The sequence below is a fragment of the Sus scrofa genome, chromosome 7 (assembly GCF_000003025.6).
Source record: "Sus scrofa isolate TJ Tabasco breed Duroc chromosome 7, Sscrofa11.1, whole genome shotgun sequence".
Taxonomy (NCBI): domain Eukaryota; kingdom Metazoa; phylum Chordata; class Mammalia; order Artiodactyla; family Suidae; genus Sus; species Sus scrofa.
In genome coordinates, this window is record NC_010449.5 from 20,486,759 (window position 1) to 20,502,432 (window position 15,674).

Genomic DNA, 15,674 nt, shown 5'->3' on the forward strand with positions numbered 1-15,674 from the left:
TCTTATATAAATTCACAGTGCCCTAAAAAAGAATATTTGATTTGAATGACAGGGGTCTCCCAAAGCTATTCACCAAGAATATCACCAACAGAGAAACTCTTGATGCCCATGGTTGCAGAGAGGATGCAGGTATGGAAGTGAATCTATCTTAGCGCCTCTTGCAGGTAAGCAGAGCAGCTGACCCTCCTGCAGGTCTGGCAGCAACATTACCCTTTTGGATCCTGGCTAGGACTTTCATGGAGCTATTCTATGGTATTGGCATTAAGTACAATTGCTTATGCATTGTGACAGCAAAACAATTCTTGAGAAAGAATAATAAATATTTAGATCATAGTGGATAGGTGAGAAAATGTTATTTTAGGGCTTGTATCTCAATGATGTAAGGAGTTACATGGGATTAGAAGCAACGGAAGGAGGCAAGTAAACTTTTAGCTCTCAGTTCAATCGTCTGATGGGAGAGTATGCCCATGGGATGTTGGCAAATAACACCACACTTCTAAGGCTACAAAAATGCTCCAAGTATCTCCTACTAAGGAATATCCTTCCAAGAGACTTAGGTGCTATTAACATTAGGACATCTATAATATGGGATTTATAATGCCAAATCAAAACATTTCAAAAGTTGTGTTAAACACTTTCCTTCCAATTCACCTAGAGCTGGTCCTCATCTCCATTTTATTCCTTTTTCTTCTCCATAAAAATTAATTTTTTTCTGGCCTATGGCTCTTGAGATAGCCCACGAGTGAATTATATGGACACTTGGTTCTGGGTAAATATTAGAATGTAACAACTTGGTCTTGTAATTTTTATATATTGGTCATCAATTTTCAAGTTTGAGAGAGAATCTTATATTTAAATTATGGACATAATGTTTGGACATAAAATCTACTTTCTTTCACTGAGAGAGCAAATGTAAAATATCCATGATTCGAAAAGAATCCAAAGTATGGAACAAGCAAAGCTCTACATGTGATTAAGACTACAATACAATCACACGTCACTGCAGTGTGGTCCTGGCTTATCACACTGGGTTCTAAAGCCAAAGTGAAAGTAAAGTCAGATTTAGACATGTTCCACCTAACTGATATTTTTCTTTAATGCAATTTTTGCTTTTTTGAAAAAATCCATTTTATTTAAAAACTTGAAATCATTTTCTACTTAAAATAAATGTAATATATTGATGTCTCTTATATAACCTCATTTGAAAGGGAAGTGACGAGAGAGCTCAATATTATGGGTGAGATTGATATATTATTACCCATCCCCCAAAAAACCCCTACAAAAAAACCAGCAGACACAAAGACTTCTCAATTCTTCTTTTGGAACTAGTATTTTATGTAAACTTATTTATAGATTTTATATTTGTTTCACTTTAACAAATTGTTTCTAAAATTATTTGCTTGTTTTTTCACACCAATGCTGTATTTCCTCACAATACCCTTCTCAACTTTAGAATTCATTTTATTATCTTAAGTTGCACGTAAATAAATCATTTCTTTGCCTCACTGCCTTCCAATACAATTTCTGGAAGCCCATTATTCAGTACAGAGTGCTATATTTTTAAATACCAATCACTTTAATGTTGACTTGATAGTAGTCTACTTCTTCCAGTAAATAAAATTGGATATATATAACATACAAAACTTATATACATAGAAATTTTAAGTAGTAGACCACTAAAATTATATTTAACCTGAAAATGTTATCATCGATAATATTTCCTTCCCAACCCTAACATTCAACTTTTATGTTATATTGTTAACTTTTCAGCTATTTACTGTTAAGTTCTTCAAAGAGAAACTTGAAAGAAAAATATCATGAACACCCACATGGTATGCATTATGGCATTTTACTTCAGTTTCAGTATCCCTCTCCTGAGAGATGTTATTCTTGGTTTCATTTTCATATCTAGTAAAATTAACAATAATTCCCTAACATCTAGTCTATTTTCAGATTTCTCTAATTTTCTGCAAATTTTTTATAGCTGGTTTTACTTTTTGTTTTCAAGTTAAATGTAATATTCATGCTGTTGGGGCCCAGGGCAGGCTGTCCCAAAATATGCCTCAATGGCATATTATTTTTTTTTTTAAATTGAGGTATAGTTGATTTATTAATTTTGGGTATACAACATAATGATTCAATATTTTTATAGAATATACTTCATTTAAAGTTATAAAATATTGGCTATAGTCTGGGAATACCTTGGTATCTCAGTGGGTTAAGGATCCAGCAGCTGTCAGTGCTGTGGTGCAAGTTCCATGCCTGGCCCTGGAACTTCTACAGGCCATGGACTTGGCCAAAAAAAAGAAAAAAAAACCCGAAAAACAAACAAAAAAACAAAAAAACTTACAAAAGAAACATTGGCCATATTCCCTGTGCTGTTCAAATATCCTTTTTTTTTTTAATTTATTTTATACATAGTAGTTTGTACCTCTTAATCCCCTAAAGCTCTTCTTCCCACTGATTTGTTTTCTGTATCTGTGATGCTAATCAATATCGCCAATCATCAGGGAAATCAAATCAAAACCACCATGAGACACCATGGCTATCAGAATGGCTATCATCAAAAAGATAACACAAATAACAAATATTGCTGAGGATGTGGAGAAAAGGGAATCTTAGAATACTCTTAGTAATGTAAATTGGTGCAACCACTATGGAAAACAGCATATGGATTATTTTCCCCCTCTTTCCCCCTGAAAATGGAAAATAAACCTTCTATGTGAAGGTATTCCTCCCTATACCAGGAGGATAGAGTATATCGGGAGTTAGGGAATCCAAGGCTAAGACATCTATATAAACGAACTTTATTACTTCTTCCTTAGCTACCCCAAGCACAAGCCCCTTTGTTGTTAAACCTTCACAAATAATTGTTTCTTTATCTAAAAATGATACATAGATAGTCTGCTTCAGTTACTTGGGGGAGTTCCCAATTCTATGAGACTTTCACGTGTATGAATTAAATTGGTGCTTTTTCCCTCCAGTTAATCTGTCCCCTCTCAATTTAATTATTAGACCAGCCAAAAGAACCTGAGAAGGATAAACGAAATTTCATCCTCCCTGCTAGTGCTAAAAATAAAAAAACAATCCACCAAAAGTATGTTAAATTCAAATTTGCCAAAAGGGCATAATTAATACTTATTTGACATTACAAAAGTGCTTAGTAAAATAAGACTAATAGGATTCTTAATGTATGGGTCAAATATATCTCAACCTCGGAGTTCCCGTCGTGGCGCAGTGATTAACGAATCCGTCTAGGAACCATGAGGTTGCAGGTTCGGTCCCTGCCCTTGCTCAGTGGGTTGACGTCAGTGGGTTAACGATCCGGCGTTGCCGTGAGCTGTGGTGTAGGTTGCAGATGCGGCTCGGATCCTGCGTTGCTGTGGCTCTGGCATAGGCCAGTGGCTGCAGCTCCCATTCGACCCCTAGCCTGGGAACCTCCATATGCCACAGGAGCAGCCCAAAGAAATAGCAAAAAGACAAAAAAACAAACAAACAAAAAAACATATCTCAACCTAAAGCCCAAGATCATGTTTGGCAGTGAAATACCAGTACCATTCCCAAGAGAGCCAGGAATATGACCAAGAAAACTTTGTGCTGCCCTCATTATTTGATGATATTTTGCGATATACTCAGGCATCTTAGTCAAGGAATTTTCCAAGCAGTTGATTTATTGCGCTGAGTTTAGAGAAACATCTAAAGAAGGAAATGAAAACAGAAATCCAATTATTGTACTGTACATTACTGTAAAAAAGTAAAAGCTTCTTTTTTTTTTTTTCTATGAGACTATAAGGTAAAACAATGTAATTCATATACTCACTAATTATTACATAGATACAAAAGCTACAGAAGTTTGGGACAAACAACAAAAATGTGCAGGGATGTTGTGAAGAAAAGTCTAAAGCTCTTTAAGAAATTTTTGAGAAGAAATGACATAATTTGTAGCTAAAAATAATCGAATTTGTGAGCTAGATGTTTCACGAATTAAGCACATGTGCCCTGTGGAAGGAGGGGGGCAGCCGAGGGTTTTATTTTTCTCAAAAGAAATTCTGGGACATGTAGAGAGAAAAATTGAATCATAGATAAATTATACAAAAATACATTTCTATTTATGTAGAAAATGTAATAATATGATAAAACCTAATGACAGTATGCTCAAAATTGTTCAGAGTGACTGATTTTCTACACTAAATATTAAGAGTCAACTCCAGGAAAACGTTAAATAATTAACACACAAGCACAAACTATAATCCAGATAGTTCGATACTCAGTAAATATACAGGGAGTTCTTGTTGTGGCTGATCAGGTTATGAACCCAACTAGTATCCATGAGGATGCCATGTTCCCTGGCACTGACAGATAAGCCCTGATAAGTGACCACTGGATTTGCCAGTACGGAGGTTGATGATAGCTTTGACAAGTGCTGTCTTGCTGCTAGTGGGCTCCAGAGAGAATAGCTTTGTATGGAGTATAATCATATTCAATTACTATGTTGTACATCTGAAACTAATACGATATTGTAAGTCAATTATACTTCAGTTGAAAGAGAGAGAATTGGAGGGTGAGGAAACAGACCACAAGTATGCCTGGGTCTTATGAAATGCTTTGCTACTAAAGGGACCAGAATCACAGGGTGTCAAGTTTCACAGAAACCTCAGCGGCCTTTGTGCAAATAGTTAAAATCAGAAAACTACAAAATCCATTCAAGTTTATATTATATTAGTTCTCTACAAATATATTAGTTCTCCACTCTGGGGAGAGCCCAGTTCTATGAAACAGGAGGATGATGGAGAGAGGACCAAAAAGGGACAAGGCATATCCTATCCTCATGAAGAATATAATAACCCTGAGAGACCCTATAGGGTGACAGTACTTAAATAAGGAGCATGGGCTGTTAGGCTCCTATAAGAAGGGGCACTGATGCTGAATGGAAGATAAGGGAAGATGGAAGTGACCATTTGGGCTTGAAGCATGAGGAAGATTTAATGAGCTTAATATACTTGTCAGGGAAACAATGAAAGCACAGTTAAAAATTAAACCATTGAGCCAGTGAGACTCTCCCCTTTGGAAACAGAAATGCTAAAACTTTGGGCTAATCATTTACCTCCTGGGGATTAGGAAATTTGAAGAAGCTTAGAGAAATTTATTTGAATGGACTGAGGACCCTGCACCCTACCTCCCTCAGGTTAGCCTTCAATATTTTGCCCTTTATTACTCTGCTTTTGAGGTGGTAGGAATGGGTTTTTCCCATAGAGAGCAGCTTAATTTGCTATTTCAGGGTAGAGATTGTGGGGATGGAGAAAGGAATTCTTTTCTGAGATAATTCTGAAAAATTAAGATAGAATGTCATTTTTCCCTCAAAGAAACAAGAGCTCCAGAACTCCAGGGAATAAAACTGGGACTAAAACCATCCAAAAAGATGGCTCAGGATTTCCCGTTGTGGCACAATGGAAATGAATCCGACTAGGAACCATGAGGTTGCAGGTTCAATCCCTGGCCTCGCTCAGTGAATTCAGGATCTGGCATTGCCATGAACTGTCGTGTAGTTTGCAGACTCAGCTCTGATCCTGCATTGTTGTGGCTGTGGCGTAGGTCAGCAGCTATAGCTCCAGATTAGACCTGTAGCCTGGGAACCTCCACATGCCAAGAGTGTGGCCCTAAAAAGCAAAATAAATAAATAAACAAAAAGATGGCTCCCAGAGACCTGGAGGCAAACCAGCAATTTTCAGTTATATTTTTAGTGTTGATATCACTCCTATATTGAAATTAGACTAGATGACCTGCTGCTTAAGATTTCTAAATTGGGCTTGTTTTTTGTGGAATATGTTAACTGAAAAAAATTGATCACATTACACTTAATGTGAATTGATTTACATTAATTGTAAGTTCTGGCAGAGTAAGATTTTCATCGGGGCTAAAAATTAAACAATGAGAATAGACTAGACCTTTCCAATTAATTTAAGTATGGGGAAAAGTAAAACAAATGCAATCCCACATGGCTTTGGGAAGTAGTTAATGAGTGAAGAGTTTGGGGCAGACAGCTTTTGTTTTGGGGGTCTAAATAAGAACCATGAACTGTTCCTAGTGCAGGAAATGTTCATGAGAGCAGACACAGATAGCATTTGATCTATTAATATCTCTGCATGGTACCTTAAGGAAGAATCTCTTTCTACAGTGAGCTAGTGAATGGCAAAAGAATAGGATGTGTTTAATGCACAGAAACAGTGTTGGCCAGAAAAACTGACAGGAACATTGATAGAAGAATGATTGGCCCACTTTCTTTGCTGATTCTTCCTCTTTTACCTGGTCTCTAAATAAATAAATAAATAAATAAATAAATAAATAAATAAATAAATAAATAAAGGTCAATGGCTTTCAAATTTGCATTTCTCCCTGGGCCATCTGTTCCAAGCTGTAGGCTCAGACAAAATATCTACTTGGCAATTTTCCCTTCGGGGTCTAACAGGCATCTCAAAGCCAAGGCATCCAAAATGAAACTCTTGTTTTCTTATGGAAAGCTGCTCCCCCTCTCTCATTTCCCTATCTTCATTGAGCACAACACCATTTACTCATTTGCTCAAGCTGTAAATCTAGGAGTCCCCAACTCCCCTCCCCCCACTCCTTTTATCACCCTTCCATCTACCTCATTAGCAATTCTTCTTGGCTCTAACTCCAGTAGATCTCTGGTCTGATCTTTTGCATCATGACCAGCCTAGCCCAGGCCCCATAAACCCTTGAATAAATAGGTGACTACAACAGCCTCTTCCCAAGTCTCTTGGTTTCTAGTCTTGTCCCTTGTAGACCAGGCAGCCCAAAGCAAGATAAATAAAGATAAATCCAGTCCCCTGACCCACCCCATGGGACCCTACATGGGGCCCCTTTCCACAGCTTTGACCTCATCTCCCACCCTTGACCCCTCACTCACTCTGCACTGGCTACATTGATAAACTTGCTGGTTCTTTTGTCTGGAATGCTTTTGCTCAGAGCTGTTTCCTTCTCATCATTCCCATTTCGGGTCAAATAGAACTCGCTTACACAACCAGGTAAGGCAGTTCAATTTGGCAAAGTAGTCAAATTGACTTAGTCGCTGTCACTGCTACTCTTATTTTTTTCATGGCCGAGGTCATTCTTACTTTCTTTTCATTGTGTGCCCCTCCTAGAGACTTTGCTGAAGTTAATAGGCAGTGGAAGTTGGCAGTGAGGGCGAAGGTGGGGCACAGCTGATGTAGGGTAAGGGAATGTAGGTGTGGACAAAATGGTGGCATTGTTGCCAGTTACCAGAAAAACTAGCAAGTGCTTCTGTAATAAGAATAGAGGGGGCAGTTTAATGAGAACTAAGTCCTTCAGTCATAGATGCAGGAAAGAGCTAAGGTAGTAGAATGTTCTATTTATTAGTTCAACAAATATTTACTGAATTGAATGAACCATTGGTCAGTGAACTATTAGGCAATGGTATGCTAGAGGAGTCCTTATAGGTATAATCCTTGGGGAAAATCCTACTCTGAAAGTATTTTGATGATGGCTATAACCCTTTCAATTAAACTAATTGTCCTAAAGTTAAACAAACATGATAAGCAAATTACTTTTATAGGGGGATATTCAGTCTTCTTCTTCTTCTCCTGCTTCTCCTTTCTCTCCTTCTCCCTCTCCTTCCTTTTAATGGCTGCATCTGTGACATGTGGAAGTTCCTAGGCCAGGCATTGAATCTAAGCCACTGCTGTGACTACGACACAGTTGTGGCAATGCCAGATCCTTAACCCATTGCTGCCACAGAGACCCAAGCTGCGCAGTTGGATGCTTAACCCACTGTGCCACAGTTGGAGCTCCCAGTCCCTTCTTTTGATAGGTTTATTCTCAGTTACCAGAGCCACTCTGTTTTGCCAATAAAAAATGATTTGGATCTCAGTTTCTGAGTTTTAATGAGGACTGGAAGTCTCCTTGGTCTGTAACATTTGTGCTTTTGACTGATGTAATGACACTGTTCTGTTAGTTAATCACTACCAACTTTAGTTGAAACGTCTGCAGACATTACACAATGTTTCCACTTACAGTTAAAAGCAATATCATAGAAGAATCAGATATATACTTGCTTTTATATTAATTATTAATTATTGCAATGCCTTTTAAAAATCTACCTGTTCTTATCAGTATCATTTTATGTTTTAGAGACTTATTTCTTCAGTTACTTTAAGAATGCTTATATAATGTGCTTATCAGTGTATTCTATTTTTGGAAGTTCTCAGCAGTTTAACCTGTATACATTAAGTCTGAGGACCTACTTTGGATGATCACTTCTTAGCTTGTTTATAGTTTTGGATCTTGAAGTCATATCAAGTGGAGCTTTGTCTTCAGTAATTCTCTGTGATCTGTTTGGAACAAATCAGCCTGGGCCCAATACTTAGTTCAATTTTTCAGCTGAGAAAGAGTTCTCAGACAAAGAAGACAGGGTGCATTACAACCTTCAACTCCCCATAACGTAGTTATGAATTTTTGTAATATTTAGGAGAGACTCAGGACAATGTAGCTGAGAATTATCACTGTCTCACTGTTGCAAGAGGCAGAGTTTTGAACCCTCTGAGGCTTTTGGCTCTATGTTAGACTGGCATGGGTCTAAAGCTTCATCTTTCATCCCCAAAGGGACCTAGGTCTCAAGCCCCTGCATCACTGAAATTGATGCTTCTTCCCCTGGCCCAAGGTCTCTGAAGAGTAAGTTCATAGCTCTAACCCCTTAATGACATCCATGTGGATATCTCTCCCTATGTTTGGAGCTACGTATTTAAAAAGATGTTTGATATATTTGATCTAGAATATAAAGATTTTACCTATTAGATCTAATTCTTCAGATAATTTAATCTACTGGAGTCTTCTGGGTGAAATTTCAAAGAAAACTGTTAGCCTTTAACATCCAGTTGATACTGATATTGGTTGAGAGACATGAGGACACAGAACAGGAAAGAATATGACAATCCATTAAGCCAATCCAGGCCAGATCCCTCATTTTGGAGAAGCAGACATGTGATGCTTCCAAAGCCACACATTTGGATAGTGATAGATTCTTGACAACCAATCAGGTCTCCTGAACCATAATCTTGCACTTTTTCCACCAAACATTTCCTCTTAATTCTTAGAAGAACTGAGTCCATGACATGTATGATATAGGACATCTCTCTCTGTATTTGCTTTTGCATTCTTTTGTTTCAGTAGGTAAATGCCAGTTCCTGGAAGAAGAGAACCAAAATGTCTACTACAGTAGAAGCTGAGGCCACAGAGGGTGGTACTATCAACGATGGTAATTTAAACATGGCTCAAGAGCAAACCTCCAGGAGAGGTAAAATCATGTACTGGGGTATGGATAAAAATGGGATCTATGTCTCCTCAACTTCCTTTTTGGTGATATACAGCATCTTCTTGCTACCACCAATTGCCAAGCATTCTGTACAGCTGTAAAGCATTTTTTTTTTTAAATCAAGAATTACTTCATTTCTTGCAAGAAACCTTGGAAGTATATAGGACAGGAGATATCAAGATATTATTTATAGTTAAAGAAATAAATTCAGAGCAGATGCTGAGTAGAAAATATGGAAAACAATCTTGGCTTTTCTGATTCTAAGTCTAGGGAGCATCCCATTAGCTCTTTCTGTTCTTATTAGATCCAGACTTGCCTCAAGGAGAATTGACTTTTGCTTTATACCATAACATAGAAGCTACTTTTCCTCCTCCCTCTAAGTTATATTATACCTTTCAATAATATACCATAAGGGAAACTGTTGAACACCCTGTTTAATTCTAAACTTTTAATACATGACTATTTTATTCATTAATTCTCTTAAGGATATGGCTTTTCACAAGATAATACATTAAAAATTAAAACTTTAATCAAGATGGAATGCTTTGCAAGACTCAATATTTTAGCCAATATGTCTGCTGGGAAGTGAACATATCTTAAGGAAAAGGAGATTCTCTTAATCTTATCCATCAAAGAAGAAATCGGGAGACATGCATTCTAATACCTCCTCTACAAATAACAATCATTTGATCCAGAATGAATACTGTTTGTTGCCTCAGCTTCCTCATCTGTAGAATGGAAGAGTTTGTACCCTTTACTAAAACCTCATCCATTTCTAAATATTTAGGTTATGATTGGATTATAATCCATTGGCGTAATTATCCTATGCTAACTCTTTCTCTCTAAAAATCAGTTATATAGAGAACTAATATATATAAATTTTCCATGGCACAGTATAGCATATTGGGTAAGAATATAGATTAGATGCCAGACTGCCTGTGTTCACAATCTTTTTTTTACTTTTTTTTTTTATCTTTTTGCTATTTCTTGGGCCACTCCGGCGGCATACGGAGGTTCCCAGGCTAGGGGTCCAATCGGAGCTGTAGCCACCGGCCCACGCCAGAGCCACAGCAACGCGGGATCCGAGCTGCGTCTGCAACCTACACCACAGCTCACGGCAACGCCGGATCGTTAACCCACTGAGCAAGGGCAGGGACCGAACCCGCAACCTCATGGTTCCTAGTCAGGTTTGTTAACCACTGCGCCACGACGGGAACTCCCGAAATCTTGACTTTGCAATTTATGAGCTATGTGACCTTAGGCAAGTTACTTGAACTTCCTTTGTTTCAGTTTCCTTGTTTATAAAAATGAGTTGATAAAATAGTATGTTTTTCCTTGAGGAATAAATTAGCTATAATGAGTAAACCATTTAGAACAATGCCTGGTATACAGTAAGCACAATATAAACGTGCTATTGTCACCTCTCACACGGTGTCCCCTTTTCAGCCCATTTTTCCTTTTTTGGGTCTGTACCCACAACATATGGAGGTTCCCAGGCTAGGTGGTCTAATTGGAGCTACAGCTGCAGGCCTATGCCACAGCCACAGCAACGCAGGATTCAAGCCACATCTGTGATCTACACCACAGCTCACGGCAACGCTGGATCCTTAACCCACTAAGTGAGGCCAGGGATCAAACCCACAATCTCATGGTTCCTAGTTGGATTCGTTTCCACTGTGCCATGATGGGAACTCCAGTCAGCCCATTTTTTCAGCAGTCTTTAGAAGAACTCTCCGTGATTATTTGTCTAAAAGTGGGACTCCATGTGGTCTTTCCAGTTTCTACTACAGTCTTCTAGGGCATCCATCCCACCATGCTGCTTAGTCCTCCGGAGAATACTCCTTGACCCCAGCCTGTTATTACAAATGGATTTATATGAATACTGGTTATCCTTTTTGGCTAAATATCCTCCCACCTGATAAGGCAGAACCTCAACTACTTCTTGAAGCCCCACCCAGTTATTTTGTTGAGTCTATTATTCATTAGTGTTTATGAATAAACCCTGCTGGCTGCTTCATCGATTGTTGTCCAATATCAGTTTTCCTCTCATCTCTCTCTCTCTAGCCCATTCTTACTGGACACTGCTGGTTCTTCTGTATCACATTCTCAGGACACTGCTGGGTCTTTCCCCCAGCACCAGTACCCCCAAAGGCTATGGACTAGACAAAGAATGAAACTGTGCTTTGGCCAGACCCATGCCAATTATGTCTGAATAAACAAATCCACAGTGAAAAAAACAAGACAAAACAAACAAACAAACAAAAAAAAAAAACAAAGGCTACTGACGTCTTTGCTGAGCATGACTGTTCTTCCGAGATACAGAATCAAATCCAGGTGTTCCCCTCCCCCTACTATGTGTCACATCTGGCCACATGGGTTCTATTCCTCTATTCTTAGAGATTCTGAGTGAAAAAAGCTGGACCTTTAGGTTCTGCCAGAAAGTGAGTCAATTCTCTCTCTCAGGCTCAGTTAAGGGTTCAGGAGCCAGAGTAGGAACAGACATCACATTGACCTTCCTAACCCCTTTCCTCCCTGAGGCCCATGAGCTTCTGCCTGCATTCGACCAGATAAACAGAAGTCACTCTAGGAACTTCAAGAAAAAAGGGGTTTAATATAGGGGCTGGAAATAGTCCAGAGACTTTGGGAGGCTGAGGAAACAAGAGTCAGTTTAGTCACTTTAGGAGATCCTAAAGTGTAGGATGAATGCGACACTGCTAGCCTTCCTGTGCAACACAGGGTGGGTGATTTCCAGGAGGATTCCCACAAGTCACAGTCAAAACCCCCTTGTCTACCATCACTGATCCTCATAGTCCTGTCTGTGGCTGCCTCTGTGTACAGTGGCTTCTCATTGTGCTCAACCTTTCAGACCTTGTCTGAATTCCTTCACTATTGGAATCCTGCTTGCATGTAGGTTTCCTGGGATTTTTCTATTACTGTAAAGAACTTAGAAGGGCAGGGATGGCAGTGAGAATTAATATACAACAATGAATACTGCTTCCCTGCTCCTTAACAAAAGCCTACATGGAGGTAAATGTACCCCCGACTGCATTAGGAATGTCCCCTAAAGATGAGTCTACAATACTATCCCCTTCTAAAAGTCACAGAAATCAATAAAACAAGCAAAACCCTTTGAGAAATATCTCCATTTAGGTTAAAATTTGGGAATTATTCCTACCACACACTATAAACTCTATGGCTCATTGATAGATTTAATGCAGTTTGGATGAATTAGAGAGGATGCCAAGAGCAGACAAAACTCATCCTTGGAGCATGCCCCAGTGTTACTGGGAGGAAAAGAGAGGGTGCTGTGAAGCCCCAGCTCATGCTCCCCGACTTAGAGCGACAGCCTCTTTTCTCAGCTTGTAGACCACAGGCCTCAAGACAAGGCAAGGTGAGGTCCATAGTGCTAGGATATGGTGGGTGAAACTACTATATGCCCACATCCTGATGTTTGCCCCTGGACAACTTGCCAGTCTCTCTAAAGATCTGCAACCTAGCATCTTGGGGCCAGTGCAAAAGAGCAGAGGACAACATGCATGACTACAGAAATTAACCTGGAAATTTTGGAGGACTTTTCTTAAATTATGCCATGTCATTGAAGAGTTAAAGTGGAAGGATAGTTAGTTTCCCTTGAATTGGCGAAGACTTCTAAGATGACATCCTCCCACTGTCTGCTTCCTGGCCATGCACATACACACTATTGTCAGCACATGACTGTAGGCCTCCAACCAGCTAAGGTGACCATTGCAAGGGTTATAACACATGGGAACAAAATCACACATGATTGGCCTTTATAGTCCAAAACTTGGGGTCTGAGTGAGAATGACAATGGACCTATGTAAATACTTGAGCACAAAGAAACAGGAAATGTATATGGTAAGTAAAAAAGTAGATGATCACATAATGAGGCATCAAACACTGTTCTAAGCAATTTATACGGTTTAATTCATTGAATCCACACAACAATCCTTCAAGGAAGGTACAACCAGCATCATCTCCATTTTACAGGAGCAGGAACTCAAGCATAGAATAACTCATTTAAATCATCCAGACACAAACATATGTTATCCAGATTCAAACTAGACTGGTTGGTTTATTAACCCTTATATTATAGTGCTGTGCTTATCTTATCTCGGGAAATCAAAGAATATTTTCATTTTCAATTTCTCCAAGTTCCCAAGAGTTAAAAAAAAAAGCTTAGAATGTATGAAGTAAATCAACATCGCATTTCCACTCAATAGCAATAAATATTGAATTGTCCAACACTGCAGTAATATATGTATTAGAGAAAATTTCTTTACTAAGGATTAATTTCATTCCACATCCAGAATGAAATCTGCTGCATACATGTACTTCTGCTAACACTTAAGTGCTAGAGATAGATAAGAAAAGATGGAATGATGACCTAAACTTTGCAGAAGCATGTCTAGCAGGAGAGGTGCTGACTGATACTTCAATAGTTTAACCTGTCATATCAATATGATATTGAAAAAAATTCTAGGGTAAATTTTGTGGATGGGGGAGGAGAGAGTCTCAACTAAATGCTATCAGAGTTAAAATCAAAGGTGGGGAATCTGTCAATTCCTTGAATTTGACAAGAGTATTCCTACACAACAGGGGACAGTGCTGGCCACTTGAACTATATGTGCTCCCTTGCAGGAACCAGGAAATGGGGCACCAACATGACTTGGTGACAGTGATCATGTGTTATACCTCTGGGATTTCTCTCCAGAGATATTCAATCCATCCTGCCAGCTGTTGTCAAACTAATGTATCTGGACTCAACCCCCGTGATAACCCCAGAATTCTCATGGACCACTGGCAAATTTTGTGCAAGCCTAGGTTACAGATCAACATGGTGTTTACCTACTTCTCTAGCCTAACCTAGCCTGCCTTTCAAATCTCATCTCTTCCCAGCCCCCAAACATATTAATCTTCCATGTTTCCTGTTTGCATATGGTGCCTAAAGCCATCCCAGCTGGTTTGGGACACTTGGGAATCATTTCCAACAATTTTTCTCCCTTGCTATCCATATCTAGTCAACTCCAGCTTCTAGTTAATTCTTGCTCTAACTCCACTTCTTTCCATTCTTGCTCTCACCAGCTCATTCCAGGACCCTCCCTGGAAAACTCTGTCTTTTCTTTCTTTTTTTAAAATGTATTATTATTATTTTTCTTTTTAGGACCACACCTGAGGCATATGGAAGTTCCTGGGATAGGGATCTAATTGGAGCTGCAGCTGCCAGCCTATGCACAGCCACAGCCACAGCCACAGCAGATCCAAGCTTCAACTGTGATCTATACCCCAACTTGTGGGGCAATTCTAGATCCTTAACCCACTGAGTGAGGCCAAGGATAGAACCCACATCCACACAGACACAAGGTGGGTTCTTAACCCACTGAGCCACAACGGCAGCCCTGAAAACTCTTTCTTAATGCTTGCTCTGGAAAATCCCATACATTCTTTGTCTTTGGTTGAGTAATGGTTCCGAAGGACTATACTCCCCTATACTCCCGGGGGGTATACATGTTTGCCAGATAACTAGAGAGTAAGGTCTGCTCTCTCTATACTTTTTCTTCTAGACAAATGGCAATCTTTTCCCGCTTTCAGAATTAGGAAGGGTGGGAGAAAAGCACCCTGATTGTACCCTGACTTTCTGTACCCTTTTGTCTCAGGTTTTTGTTCAGTGCGTCATGGGCTGGCCCTTATCGTGCATCTCTGTAATTTTTCAATTTCCACCCAACAAATCAACATGAGCATTGCTATGCCAGCTATGGTGAACAACACAGCTCTGCCCACCCCACTCAATGCCTCTATAGAAGGGCCACCCACTGACTCCCAGGACAACTGGAATGAAACTCTGAAGGAAGTTAAGGCAGTGGTAAGTTTAATGAGTCTCTGGTTATTTCTTCCAAATGTTTCAACTTAAAGAGTTATATATTTACTGTCTACTATGTTCAAAGAACCATATTACACAAAAACAAAGTATGTATTTGAGAGTTTATCTTGACAGTGTTGATAAGTATAACTAGTGACTAAAGTTAGAATGAAGGAAGCAGATTTTTACCATTTAGTTAAGGTTAATTCCTTCCCCTACAATGGCAAAAATCACCACAAAATAAGTTTCACAGATTTAAGTCTACTTCCTCTTTCTTCCTTCACATATTTTTTTTTCATTTCCTTGGCTATGATGCTTTCTTGTTTCTAGGTTTTCTTTTTCTACAGGCTCTTATATTCTAATTGGCCAGGTAATTTTGTAACTGAGGAAACCATGTAAGAGGAAAGGGTATGTTGAGTATATACTTAGGTTTGTAGATTGGAGGAACTG

General features: G+C 39.0%; 1 protein-coding gene across 9 annotated transcripts in view; it reads left to right on the forward strand.

Annotated features, from left to right (window-relative positions):
• SLC17A4 (solute carrier family 17 member 4) overlaps positions 3,530-15,674 on the forward strand; it is a 55,417-nt gene continuing 43,272 nt past the window's right edge. For 2 of the 9 annotated variants that reach the window (XM_021098412.1, XM_021098413.1), the window contains exons 1-3: positions 3,533-5,185; positions 9,202-9,328; positions 15,022-15,227. In XM_021098412.1, coding sequence (XP_020954071.1) covers positions 9,238-9,328; positions 15,022-15,227 — 297 coding nt within the window. In that variant the 5' untranslated portion in view covers positions 3,533-5,185; positions 9,202-9,237. Of the gene's footprint in view, positions 5,186-9,201; positions 9,329-15,021; positions 15,228-15,674 lie in introns of all 9 variants that reach the window. The other 7 variants (XR_002345596.1, XM_021098414.1, XM_021098408.1 and 4 more) reach the window with 6 other exon arrangements.